The sequence below is a fragment of the Melopsittacus undulatus genome, chromosome 4, assembly GCF_012275295.1.
Source record: "Melopsittacus undulatus isolate bMelUnd1 chromosome 4, bMelUnd1.mat.Z, whole genome shotgun sequence".
Taxonomy (NCBI): Eukaryota; Metazoa; Chordata; class Aves; order Psittaciformes; family Psittaculidae; genus Melopsittacus; species Melopsittacus undulatus.
The window spans coordinates 16,282,556-16,297,368 of NC_047530.1; the positions used below are offsets into that span (position 1 = coordinate 16,282,556).

General features: G+C 37.5%; 1 protein-coding gene across 3 annotated transcripts in view; it reads left to right on the plus strand.

Annotated features, from left to right (window-relative positions):
- SIPA1L1 (signal induced proliferation associated 1 like 1) overlaps positions 1-14,813 on the plus strand; it is a 219,205-nt gene that overhangs the window by 143,833 nt on the left and 60,559 nt on the right. For all 3 annotated transcript variants that reach the window (XM_034062574.1, XM_034062575.1, XM_031051950.2), the window contains 2 exons: positions 8,156-8,286; positions 8,929-9,117. In XM_034062574.1, coding sequence (XP_033918465.1) covers positions 8,156-8,286; positions 8,929-9,117 — 320 coding nt within the window. The remainder of the gene's footprint in view (positions 1-8,155; positions 8,287-8,928; positions 9,118-14,813) is intronic.

Below are 14,813 nucleotides of genomic sequence, written 5' to 3' on the forward strand. Positions count from 1 at the left end.
CCTGAAGAGTGCTTGTTCCTTAGCTACCAATTACCAGGTTTGGGTTTCATCTCTTTAGTGAAAGCAGCTCAAAAAAGCTTGTTTCCTGCAGATTTAAGCAACAAGGATGTCTGGTTGTAATATGTGGATGGTCAGTTTAAAAAAACCTTCAATTTATTAACTCTTAGAGCTAATTGTCCCATCCCCCATTTTGCCCTTTCTTCAAAGTATGTCCATCTTTTGCCTGTTCTTCCCTTCATGGTACCTTGATTCGGTGGCTCTTGTCACACTTCCCATAGTCTCCTCTTTCTGCAGTCTTTCTGTGGCTTAGAGGTAGCTTTTGCTGTGTGGTTTTTGAGTGCTAATCTGCATTCTTTGGAGACAGAGGAGGGAGGGAAAATGCTGGTTTCCTGAGAACAGTTAATCCATATGTGGAATGTAGGATGAGGTGTTCAGGGAGCACCTGAGGTTAGAGAGTTTTTTCCCTGTGGTTGCCTTCCTATCTGTCTCCCTTCAGAACAGTTTGATTCCTTGCCACTCTGACTTCTGCAATCAGGAACTAAAGGTGCAGTTTCATGTTACAGCTGACCTGGTTTAGCAGCATTTCAGAACAAAAGGGGAAGACTATTATATCCCCGTTCCTTGTACAAATTCTCTTGTTTTCTGAAAACTCGGTAAATGCATTCAGTTACTAACCAAGTCGGAATCTTTCCATCACAATAAATTTGTTGTCTGTTGCTGGCTTATTTCTCTTTAGTTTTAGTGAGTCAAATCAACTTTCCTTGAAGTCAGAGAAATGCTCTTACCTAGTGCCTGGTAAGAAGTGAGAGTGAGCAGTGGAAGAAAGGGGTGAGATTTTAGCCCTTAAGCAACAGCAATGTATTAGTTTGGTCCTTAAGGGGAATCACACCCTCATGCTACTACAATGCCAGTCACCATTTTATGTCCATTTCTTTCTAGTTGCAATTAAGATGAATTAGATAAAACTGAGATAACCTAGTCCTAAGGGTATTGGTGAAGGGCAGGTGGGTATAAAAATGTCAGTATATGTATGGAGTAGATCTAGTTGAGGGAGACAGCTGTGATTTTTCTTTCCCTCCCTAATCCAGCCCTAAAACTGTATTTCAGATTCACTGTGCTCATGTTCAGTCCAGCAGGCACAAGCAAGGGGCATAGTTTCTACCAGAGATTTTTCTGTCTGAAAAGCAGTGTACTTAAGAAGCCTCATCAGATATGCCCAAACCCCACAGTTCTACAAGAACCAAACATTTTATTGACCACCCAGTGTACTGTCTTTCCCCAAGCAAACTTCAGGCTAATCTGAAACAGGTGGTGTAGTGATAAAACTTGAAACAGTGTAATAGGAAAGAAAAAAAAATAATCAAGGAAATCAGTTGTAATTCAAAGTTTTTATAGCATGAAGCAAGTAATGATGCAGAAACTTGCTAGTTTGAAGAGGAGGTTGGATCTTGATGATATGAATGGAATATTCAGTGGCAAAAGACAAGTTTCAGTGGTACTAGTCAAGTCAGCAGGCCTTGGATAGTTTTGGAGTCTTAATATGAAGCAAATGATTCTGATTCAGCAATGACAACTTTTAAACATCTCAGGCCAGAAAAATGTCACAGAATTGGAGAACTACTGAAGCACTCCTAGAGCTTGAAAAGAATAAAAAGCAATGACCCAGAGAACTGTAATCCTTTAGATTTTCATTGCAACTTGAAATAGCCAAGGTGGTAATTCGGGACTATATCAACAAAGAACTGTCAGTTAAAACTCATTAATTATGTCAGTAAGCATGATTCAATGAGAAGTAGGTCTTGTCACAAAAAATCTCTGCCCTATTAATCTTTTGTGTCTTAAAAAAATCCATTGCATTGTTATAATCCATTTTAATTTCTCCAAGGTAATTTGGTGAGATGCTGATGCTTGACTGAAATCTTTAATTGTACGGATGTAGTAACTTCTTCACTGGTATTGTTATGTGAATAATGGCTGCACCTCGAATTTTAGAAGTGTATGAGGGAGCTGGAGTATTACTAACATGGTCCAACTTAATTGGAATATCTTTAGTGTAAAATATTTGCATGTGACATTTATGGATGAGTCTCATAGGTTCATTGGCGCGTGCAAGTGGATGAGCGTTTTTATGTAAAGGAAATACCAAGGTGAAATCAAAATATTAGTTGAACCTTTGCAGAGCAGTGGTAAAACTATTGCTAGATAATGTTCTGGCCTGGTGTCCAGACTTCTAAATGTGGAAATACTGGTAAAGACAGTTTAATAGAGGTTAGAAAAATGGTACAGATATTGGCAAAAGAACATCAGAACGTTAATTCCCAAGGCTGCTTTCAGCTCCTCTACTTTTTATCTGAGCTAATGGTGCAGACTGCCTATGTACTCAGAGAGAAATAAACCTTCCACGCCAATACACCTTACTTTCCTCAGTTTACTATAGGGGGTTCATACACAATTAACTCAAGTGAAGATATTAATACTTATAGGAGGTGAATGCTACTTTATATTGCAAACGGTGTATTTGCAAGGTGATTATTTAAAGGTGTATTTCGAAACGTATATTTGATGGGGGGACTTGAAATTGGAATGTTTAAGACTTTTATAAGCACATGAACTTATGATATGTGGCAATACTAGTGCTAAAAAAAAACAAAACCAACCCAAAATGGGGAAGCCAGCACAAAAACAAATCTGTGAAGGCTGCAGAAATTTGACCTTGAAATAAGATTAAGCTTTGACTAAAAAGAACAGCTAGGCATGGGAGGAACTTCCTAAAGGAAGATGTTCGTTGTTTGAATTTTACATGACAGTAAAGGAAGGGAACAGAAGATTTCAAGAAGCTACCTGTCAGTTGTTTGGGGCCTTTCTGCACTACTTTACCTTTTAGAGCATTCTGAATATTTTGTCCTATGACTAAGAAAATGCACCTTAAGAGAGCTGATGAACTGCAGTTTGAGACAATGTATTTTTTGATAGAAAGGAGGAACCGTTCATACCTTCTTATGGAAATATAAAAAAGAAGTACCATTATGTGTGAGAAAGTGAGATTCTCACTTAAATACATAACTTTCTACACCTCACGATTCATATTGCTGCAATGCTTCAGTTTATTTAAAACAAAAAAGAGAAGCAAAATTCTTGAACTTGCTATTTCTAAGCATAAAATTATGATTCCCAGAGAAGAAAAGAGTTGTCTTAGGTCAACCCAAAACTTCTAGTCCTATCTTCTGACAAAGTCCAGCAGCAGATACTGGAGGAAGGAGTAGGAATAGGTAAAGGCATAGCAATATTTTCCAGGCAAACTTAACCAGCCATCTGAAGATGTGTAGATAATGGACTACTTAACCTGGTGATAATGTAATTTGTATTTTGTAGTCTTTGGACTTTTCCTATGGGCATTTATCCAGTCATCTGTTACCCTGAATAAGTTTTCAGCATTCACAGTACTCCTGCAACAGCAAGGAGTTCCACAGCTTGACTACATAAAGAGCCAACTTTTACTGTCTTTGTTCTCTCACTTCCAGAATGAAAACTAGGGTCATCAGATCAACCGTCTCACTGCTAGGTGTGAAAGTTCATTTTTTCCCCCTTTTCTTGCTGTGTGTTAAAGCCTCAACCATATTATTCCCCCCAGTTATGTTTTGCTGCCCTTCTCTGAACCTTTTCCAGTTGTGAACAGGGCATAGTATTCAAGACACAAGCAAGCTGCAGACTTACATAGTACTCTAATGTTTTGTTTTCTACTTAAAAATTCTGAATGTCTGGCCATAACTTATAACCAAGATTTCAATTCCCATACATGGGTAAAAGATTTGTGTGTGTATTCTGGGTGAAGCTGTCTAAATGTACATTTAGGTAACAGGTTAATCATTAGCAATAACTATTCTATGATTCTATAATAAAGTATTTTTCAAGGAGAGCCATGTTTATTAGCCTGACTATAGCTTGATCATAGAATCGTAGAATAATTAGGGTTGGAAGGGACCTTAAGATCATCCAGTTCCAACCCCCCTGCCATGGGCAGGGACACCTCACACTAGACCGTGCCACCCAAGGTTCTGCCCAACCTGGCATTGAGTATTGCCAGGGGTGGAGCATTTGCCACTTCCTTGGGCAGGCTGTGCCAGTGCCTCACCACCCTCACAGTAAAGAACTTTATTATATCATCCTTATATCAGCTTAAGTGCTGCTTAGAAGAGAGAGCACATCACTCTAAAGGAGCTGTCTGTTCTCTCTGCCCCCCAGTAGTGTCTGGGAATTACAGTTGTCATGGGAAGAACCAAGAGCATTCCTTTAGTGGCAGTAGTGGTTGACATTGTTACTATTTAGGATAAGTTTGAGTTACTGACTTAGAATGAAAGACTTGACTGAGAAGTAAATGGTTTCCTGAAGTGGTTGTAGAACGAATGAGCTGTTGGTCAGCTTTCTTTTAACTGCTGGCAGCCAGTAAAAAAACCCCTTCACTCTAATGGTTTAAATTTCTGCATATTCTATCCCCAAATCTGTAGTTTTCAGATGTGTGGCTAGACTTACAGAAATTAACAGTTAAAAGTCTGGCCATGAGCAGTCTCAAGACATTGTAGGACTGATGTCTAATAATGCTGCCCTCTTGTTTTCAGAGAACAGCTGGGAAGAATTTCCAAGTACTGTAAATGCTGTGGTAGAGTAAGAGCAAAATGATTGATGCTAAGTTTCATTCTGAAGCAGACCGATTCAGACTTTCACTTCCAGTCTTATTACACAAAATACATCAGTTGAGCATGATATCCAAAGGTAAATATGATAAAAGCACAGAAGCAGCTCCTCACTCAAAATCAAGTGCTTTTATTTGGATTCCCGTTGCAAAGGAAACTTGTAAATATCTGCCAGGAAAATGAGTATTTATGCTTTAGTTTTTTCCACTGCAAGTGTCTTTTAAATTATATGATAATATTTAACTATTTTATAAAATACGTATAGTCTCTTATAATGACCAGGTATAAGCAATTAATTATTTCTTTTTGGCATGGATTTATACTTTAATTTATGGCTGTTGCTAGTTGTGTCCTGAATGTCTTTCAATTAAATAATTTTCAATGGTAGTTTAAATTAAATAATGTCAAGCTTGAGAAGGGTTGATTTCAATTAAGTTCTGTGTATGGTGGAAGGAAAAGCTGACTTCTATGCTATTCATGTTTGGCATAAAATTCTAGAAGTATAGTTGTACGGTAGCCCTGGCTTTTACAATGAAACTCCTAATTAACTACCTTTGGTTTGAATAATAAGCTTTGTGCCCTGAAATTCTGCTACTGCTTTTCCTGCTACAGGAAGGAGAAATATGTTTGGATACAAGGAAATCCAGGGTCTAGTGGTAAATAACGTGGAGATAGAAGATCTTCTGTACCTCGGGGAAATATAGTCAGACATGGGCAGTATACACTGTAGCCTGAATACCGAGGTAGGATAGATGAGGACAAAGAGAATACAGACGAAGCTAAAGAATGAAAGTGTGAGTAGTAAATATGAGTAGAGGAGAGGGCAATGTGGGTAGAAGACTAGGGGAGGGGGTGGGGGGTTGCATAGGAGAGCAAGCACAACTGCCTGGTGTGGAAAGAAAGTAAACATGATGGAAGACTTTTCCGATTACCAGAGAAGTGTCAAATTCCACACCTGTTTGTGCATTTTTCCAAACAAATAGGAGCTAGACAAGGAACTTAATCAAATGATAGAGAATTGTGTATTTTCATGCAGCTTCAAATGTTCCTCTTACCGGTCTTCCTAAATGTGTTTTCAAGATGTAGAATAATTTCTCCTGAGAAAACTCTGAATTTCAGGCTACATTGGTTACAAGATACACAAATTTTATCCTCTGTGCAGCTGTCAGTACATACAACTACTGTAATTTTTGGATCTTTCCAGTGCGTATTGCCAACATACCTTTTTTCTTTAATATTTTCATTATATAAGCAAAGGTATGAATGTTCTTAAGTCACTTAGCTGTTTAGTGTGGGGGTGGCCAAGCTATCTCAGGTTTTGAAAGCTGCAACATGCTCCAAAATTGATGTCACATTCTCAATGACTGTGCTTCTGCACTGACCATAAATTGCCATAAATGAACCTATTACTTGATAGAGGCAGAATTAAAACTAAGGTGCTAATAAGGTGGTTTGGGTTTTTAAACAACAGAAGATATCTGTGACATTTACAGGGCTCGTATCAGTGGAGTAGTATAAAGATTTAATTAGGCTTATATGGATGGTCTAATTTATTCATAATTTCCCCACTCATTACTAAATCAGTCACCCAAACCTTATGCCAATATTTACAGGATTATTCCACAAGATATTAAAAGAATTTTGAATCTTAATTACCTCTGTACAGCGTCTTGGCTTTTGATGACTTGTGGCGGAATTTGATAGAAAGCAAGTTTCATAACGCTATGAGCATGTTTCTTTTAGGCCTTGCGTGCTCTGAAATCTTAAATTGAAAACATTGAGGAAAGGGTAATGAAATACCAGATACTGGGGAATAGTATAGGGCCTCCAAGTGCTTAAAAGGGTTGGACAGCTGTGTTAAGAGGTGTAATTCTGGGGTACAAGTAAGTTCTTAAGGAGAGGGCACCTACTTGAAAGGCATTTAATGTATTGGAGGAAAGTATAGTAAGAACTATAGTGGTAAGTATAGTTTAAAAAAGATACATAGAATAAAAAATGAGGCACTCAAATGTTTACTACCACAGGTGATTCATTCATTGGAGAAGTGACTGCCTTTCGCTTAAGATAGTGTATTTCAAGGTCTGGTATCTTTAAAGATTCATTTCTTAATGGTGATACCAAAATATTTTGCATTTTATCCCTATAGTACAATAGTTCATATTAGACTGCTTTTAACACTGGTGGTTTTAAGAATAACAAATAATCTGTATATAGTAGTTCAGGAAGGATGGGCACGTTTCCTTTCAGGACAGTGTTTTGTTTTTTTTTTCACTGAATTTCACGTCTTTGAATTGTTGAATTTTCAGATAGCTCTAACTTTCTATTTTTGTGCACGAATAAATTCATTTATACATGCAGATATGCAGCATATGGAACGTGATGACCTAGGACTTGTTTTTCTTGTACAATGCTTGACTTTTATTTCTTTTCAGTATCTCTTAAATTTTCCATTCAGGTATTGTATGTTTAAATTCAGTTGTCATTTGAGATACGAACAGCTTTATATGTTGATGTATGGTGATGTGCCTCTGTAATGAGTGAAGATAGTTCATTATGCTCAGAAAGCCTAATAGAAGAGCCTTCAACATCAATCTCTTAAAGTCTTGAGCTTTAATTTTGGTTGGATGAAGCCTTGGGTGATACGGTTTAGTGTGAGGTGTCCCTGCCCACGGCAGGGGGGTTGGAACTAAATGATCTTAAGGTCCTTTCCAACCCTAACTATTCTATGATTCTGATATTTTTAATGTAAAGCTGGGCTTTCACATGTATCTCAGTGTATCTCACATAATCTGCTGTTCAGCTACTGAACAATTTCTCCAGCTCTGTATTCTTTCTGCCACCATCCCAACTAGGTTACTCTTAATACTTTAACACTTGGAGTTCTTCAGCATTTCACTTTTAAATATTTCTGTGAGTCGCTTTGTCACTATAAACAAGTCTTTAATTTCTTTTTCAGTTTCATAAGTTTTCTCCCTTTTATAATTAACTTGTTTTGCTGGTTTTTGCTTTTTCTGTACAAAAATAAGTAAGTTGCATCCTTTGCAAGTACCATTGTTTGCTGCCCCTATTTTATTTAACGTAGAGTGGTGAGGTTCCCACTTTGCATTTGGCTGCCTTTTTTATTTATTTTTAAGGGGGGGTGGAATTGTTTGTACTTTACTTCAATGTGAATGAAACTGTTTTCCATATAGGAGCCAATGTAAGAGGAGTGTCCTGATTTAGGTCTGTTTAAGCAGAGATGAAATGTTGAATTTCAGCTTTTTTTTTGTTTTGTATGAATAAAGTTTATTAGAGAACTGAAGCAAGAGAATAAAGTCTTTGTACCACTGAAGACATGTTCTTATTGACTATTAGAGCTGGCAATTTATTTCCAACGTCACAACTAAGCATGAAAATATACTTGAAATGTAAGAAAAATCATGGAGTTTTATATCCGTTTTTTTTTTCTTTTTTGTTAATACAAGAACACTGGAACTATTTTGGGGCAGATGAGAACCTGGGTCCAGTAGCTGTGAGTATAAGAAGAGAGAAGCCAGATGAAATCAAAGAAAATGGACCTCAGTACAATTACCGGATCATATTCAGAACCAGTGAGGTAAGCAGTTCAGGAATGATAAGAAAAGAGCCTAGAAATGAGTAGGCAAAACCAGGGGGTATGAGTGGGGCTTGTGTGCTTTTCAGCACTAACAACAGAATTTTCTCCTCTACATATACATATAATCCAGAAATCTGAGGAAAGTTATGCCAGGTGTTTGTATTTCACAGACTACAAGTAAGTGTATCAGTGAGGGAGTTACTCTGTAACATCTAGTACAGAGGTAACCATGAAGATTGGTTTGGGTAAAGCTTCAGAAATTTACAGGAGCTGTATTAGCTAGAAGCAAGCAAAAATGAGGGAAATCACTTCCTTCATTTTTCTATGTCACATTGGATAGACCTGAGAAGTGTACTTTTATGCTTTGAATTACTATGCTAGGAATACTACTGATAATCTTTTCTAAGTATTAGTTTCTTGTAAAACTTAAAACTGTTGAATCATTTGAAATACCCTGACTAATGTTAGCTATCAGAATTGGTGATATTTTGTGTATCAGTGTCTGTTTCACACAACATAAGCTACTTAATGTCCTCGATCTGCTGAGAATTGGGGACTGTGTTTTGCTCCACTGCTGTTGCTAATCAACCTTTTCTCAGTGCATAATCAAAAATCTAAGCTCTTTTTGCTTTGTATGTTTAGCTTATGACATTAAGAGGCTCTGTGCTGGAAGATGCTATCCCTTCAACTGCAAAGCATTGCACAGCTAGGGGACTTCCCCTAAAAGAAGTGCTGGAGTATGTGGTTCCTGAGCTGAATATCCATTGCTTAAGGCTGGCCTTCAACACTCCAAAAGTCACAGAACAGCTTATGAAGCTGGATGAACAAGGGGTAAGTGCAGAGTTATGGAATGAGACAAATTGTCTTCAGTTGTCAGATTGCAGCCATGAACTGCAGAATTACCTTTTAGCTTTAAGTGATTAGAGTCAGCCTATTAAAATGCCTCATTTAAACTAAAGCCTGTCATCTCTAGGGAGAATTATGTTGCATGTCTTCCCCCAAGTTTAGGGGACTATTTGATATGTACGAAACCAAGCTCATTGCTCTGAGTAGTCTGAAGTTTTAGACTAATGTTATGGCAGTTGTCCATTTTTATTTACTTTAGAAAATACTGTTTGATTAGTTTTCAAATACTGGGGAGGGGGAAATTTTGTTCTGGTTTTCTTATAGCTACTATCATGAGAATGGAAGTTTCCCATTTTACTAAATGACTTGTACTGTTGTATTGGCACAGCCATTACCAGGGTGCTGCCTGTCTCCTTTTTCCTCTCTTTTTTTTTTGGTTTGGTTGTTTGGGATTTTTTTCCCCTTCCCCTGAAACAAACTACAAACTACCCTTCTTCATAGAAGTGGTTTTTGGTTAGGTGAGTAGTCCTCTGGTCTCGTGAAGATGGAACCAAGGCTTATTAACTGTGTAGCTTAGGCTTAGCAAAATGGAAATCTATGAGTAAAGTGAATTTTATTATTAAGCACTTTGACAGTGGCATTTAACAGCTCTGAGTATGAAGACTCTCTTTTTCCTTGTCCTTTTTGCTTCTCATTATTAGCTTGCTCTGCACAAAATTAACATCTATGTTATTTCTTCTTGCTGTCAGTCTAACACTGCCATCAGAAATTTGAAAAATGTCTAATTGTGTGCCCCACAAGGGAGAGAATACAGCTAATCTAAATCACTTTATAAGTGACTATCATGAAGACTTTGATAGCCTCCTTGTGGTTTGCATATCAATATGGACAAGGTAAAGAATCCCTAGGTAGATACCTACCTGTAGCAAAACTTGGGCAAAACACTTTCTCCTCTAGTTAGTTTCAGAACCTCATTTGTTTTGCTAAGATCATGATGCAAGAGGATGAAGAAATGAGTAGCTGTGGTTACTGCAGGATATCCAGACTAATGCAGGATTGGTTATGTGTGGTCAGCCCATGGTAGGTGCAACCCAGTATTATGACTGATTGTGACCAACTGTGGGTCCCTGGATAAGGAAACAAGAACAGGGCGAGCATGAGTGATACTTTCCTAGCTCCTGATATAGCTTGTAGGCTTTTATAGGGCTCTACACCTCTGCTTTACCAGTTTTATGACTCCTAGTTTTGTTAGTCATTCTCATGTAGAAGTTGTTCTGTACTTCTGATCATGTTTTTGCCTCTCTGGAATTCTTCCAGTTTTCCTCCTCCTCCTCTTCCATAGGTGTTTCAAAACAGTAATTTTGAACATGGGGAAAATTTTGGTTTAGTGTGCTTTATCTCCTCCTTCTCTAATAATCACTGATCTTTTATTTGCTTTATGGCTACTACTGAACATTGAAAGCATGTATCATGAGCACCTACAGTCCTGTTCCTTAGGGGTGCAAGTCAGAGCTCATTGCTGCAAATACAAATTTGAATATCTTTGTACAGCATGAGTCACTTGAAGCTTTGCTTGCACTGAAGCTTGTCTGCTGTTCTTTTGCCCAGTTATGGACTGTCATCCATAAGTTCCTTTGGTATTTCTCATAGTCAGACTTCAACTCTGATCCTGTAGCGGAATAACAACTCAGTAATGTTAGTAAACTTAATTCCCTTTTTATTCATCACCTCTAACAGGTTGCTGAAGTGTATGTTGAATAGTGTACGTCCAAGTTCAAATTCCTGCCTTACTGCACTGAATGTTTTCTTCAGCTCCTTTTTGTCTTTTAGCCAGTTACATATCTAGGGGAATTCTTTTTTCTGTACCCTAGCTATTTAAGGTTTTTAAGACTTTATGAAGAAAAAGCTTTGTTAGATGTCTTTTAAAAATTAAAGTGTACTCTGTATAAGCTGTATCTTTTGCATGTGTTTATCAGCTCCTCCAGAGAACACCACTGCAGTAAGCCAGTGAATAAGTAAGGTTGAGGGGTTTACCATGTAGCCTGCTAAAAGATCAGCATCTTTACATGCTTATTCTGTTCAGTGTAACTGTTCTCATGGCCTTTTAAGGTCCCTTCCAACCCAAGCTGTTCTATGATGCTTGTAGGTTGGAGGCAAGTATGTTTTCCTTGGGTGATTGGAGTGGTGGTTCCAGATATGCACATACTTAGTTTAATGATTTGTTACCTAAACTTAATCTGCGCTTCATGCAGAATCAAGTTTGTCAGGCAGCTGAATACTCAAGGATATCTTTTTCAGTCTTTTTTCCAAAGTTTTCTGTTTCAGCAAGGAAGAAAATGGCATTTAATTCAACATGGTTCCATAAGTGAGTGTTTGGTTTTGAAGATAAGTACCTTCCAGATATGGCCATCAAGAACCTGCAGTCTCAATAGTATTGATGGGGAAATTTTCACAAAGAAAAAAAAACTTTAGCAGAAAATTATTTTTAAAAGAATTGCAAATTACTTCTAATAAACACCTAATTTGAAAAGTAATTTAGTAAGTGGGTTATTTCTATTAAAGTGTGAGCTTAAATTATCTTTGTTTTGCTTATCCTATATGTCACTATGCTTCCACAATATCGTTTGTAGTATGGTTTTCTGTTGCTACTCAAACTTTTCAAAATCATTAAGGGCAAGTGATAGTTAAAACTGTAGTATCTGCATCAAAGTATTGTGGTAATGAAACAGTTTGACACTTCTAACAGAAGAAGATAACCACACTGTACTAATTAGAAACTGCATTTTTTATCAATTCCAAGCTAACAGAGAAATATGGGTAACAGCTGCTCTTCTAATTAGGTACACAGAATGTTTATCACTTCTTGCTGAGTGTCTCACTGTTTCATTACAGCATAAACAGGTGCCTGTTTAATAGAGCAAATAAGATGTTTTGGAAATTTAAGAGTTAAGTGTGTAAAGTGACATTAGCTGACTTAGCCATTGAATTTCACCCAGTAACCCCTTCATTAAGTCAAATTCACATACACCAATTATGATTAAGGTAGGCTATCTTTATTTTATATTTGAGTCACGTTTTAAAGCACTTGGTTGTTTTCATATTTAAGAATTTGCATTTCTTTATTTGAATTTGTCTGCTTTCAGCTTCCAGACTTCTGATATCTTTCTCTGCTACATCTTAAAAGTCATTCTGGTGTGACTTTTTTTTTTTTTCAGCAAAGGTTTTTGTACGCAGTGATTAAATCATCTGCTGGTCTTGTTTGCGATAAACTAAACAGATTGCACTTTTCAAGTCTCACTGTAATGTATTTTCTCTGAATTTCATATCACTTCTATGGCTGAGCTCTGTCTCTTCTACTCTTTCATTATCTGCATATGGTATCCAGTGTCAGAATGGGAATATTTTTCTTGTCCCAGTTTTGCACTGGTGATGCACATCAAGTTACATGCTCCTTACTTCCCCTTAGACTGCTGGAGTCATGGTAGCATCTGCTGTCCTCTGTGTGTGGTCCACATTGCTTGTCACCTAGCTGTTTTTTTATTTGCTTTATTAAAATGGATTCATTTAAATGGGTCTATTAAAAAGCAATCCGATCATGCCATAAGTCTATGCTAGCTTCCTGGCTAATTACCATCTACTAATCTTTGCCTTGAATGTAGAGTTCATGGTAACTTTAGGTTTGCTTCCAAATATGATTTAAAAATTTGAATATCACAGCAATTAATGTTTTATACCAGTAGAAGTTTATTCTTATTGCAGTTCCTCATTCACAGAAATACGAAGGGATGTCATTTGGCTTTTAATATAAATCCGCATTTATAATAGAAACTTGCTGACTGGTTAAATCCAAGATATGCTTTCTGCTGTCTTTCTCTGGGTGCTTGACAAATACTTGAAGTGCACTTTTCCCACATAAATATGTAAATACCTTTAGATTATTAAAATGAAGCTGCTACTTTAGGAGTTCTACTACAGCACATTTTGTCCTTCAGCTCCTTTTTTAGCTTTTCCTTGGAGTTAATGTACTTCTGAGGATCCTAGATTTATCAGAAGATGTAGTACTGAGGACTGCATGCCTTTCTTCTCCCGGATCCACTTTTCTTGATTCAGAAAATGAGCATGTGTTGTCCTTATGAAAACCCCTTTTTCCTGTAGTTCAGGAAATAAAACATAGCTAGAAGGCATATCCTGTTCCTTGTGTAGTCCTTACTTAGTTTCTTAGGCTGTGACATTTTCAGACCAATAAAGGACAGTTGTTTGGTTGCTCTTAGATGCTGTGGATCACATTTATGTTTATGCCCTTAAAGCAACTCCTTCACCTGAAATTGAAGTTTAAATAGCATACATGTGCTTGGTAAGAATAGTTTTATTGGCCCTAACTTGTTTAGATAAAATTACTAGAAACTGTTGTAATTAGCAGTGCAGCTAAGGCATTGTGGTCCCATGAAACACTTCCATCTGTCATATTTCCATTGGAGTGGACAGGGAGATATCTGAGCAACAAACATTTCCAGAACAGTCCAGAACAGGACCTGCTACTGCTGATATGAAACTGATGACTGTTGTTCTGGCAGGAGCAGCAGCAAGGACACTTCTCATCACCTTTCCTCTCTCCTCCCTATGTGTCAGCAGTAGCTGGTCCAGGTTCTCTGTGAGCACATAGCCATGTCAGCAAAGTCACTAAGTTTGGTTGCTGTGAGGCTATAATCTCTCAATGAGTGGGATCATGTTGTTTGTGAGCCAAGAAGACATGATAGATGTGCCTGCAAACCTCATCTAGCTTCTGTGATTCCTGAGAAAACAGTCATCATGCAGAATGTTTCACTAAAAAAAACCTGCATTTATGTGTATCTGGATTTAGCATTGTGCACGCTGATGGTTGTTTTGAATTTTTTCGTAGTCTTTTTTTTTTTTTTTTTTAGTGACTGGAAAGTTGAAGTAAATAATCATAATAATAAATTGTAGCATTCAGTTGCATGTGCTCAGTACTTGTTTTTCCAATAAATATTTTTGTTTCAAGACTTAATACTTCGGTGTCCAAAATACATAGTTTCATTCTTAACGGTCAATGTTTTTGATGGATGCTGAAAGAGCATTTTTCTTTTATATTTACACAGAAAGCATTTCAAACAACTACCAATGGGAGAAAAGGAAATAGAAACATTACTTCAAGGCACAAAATTGATTCCTCCCACCCTCTTTTCGCCTTTCAGTTGTGATTTTGGAATTTGGCCTATAATTGTTTGCTTCGTAAGAAATAGATTGATTTAAGCATGTGCTGGGAGTTGGGGTGGTTCAGCCTGGATAAGAGAAGCTCCAGGGAGACCTTAGAGCATCTTCCAGTACCTAAAGGGGGCCTACAGGAAAGATACAGAAGGATTCTTTATCAGGAGTATAGTCATAGAATGAAGGGTAATGACTTTAAAGAGAAAGAGGTTAGATTTACGTTAGGTATTAGGAAGAAATTCTTTGCTGTGAGGGTGCTGAGGCACTGGCACAGGGTGCCCAGAGAAGCTGTGGCTGCCCCATCCCTGGCAGTGTTCAAGGCCAGGCTGGACAGGGCTTGGAGCAACCTGGTCTAGTGAAAAATGTCCATGGGCAGGGGGTTTAACTGGATGAGCTTTCAGGTCATTTCCAACCCAAACCATTCTGTAATTCTATGCTGTACTCACATTTTATTG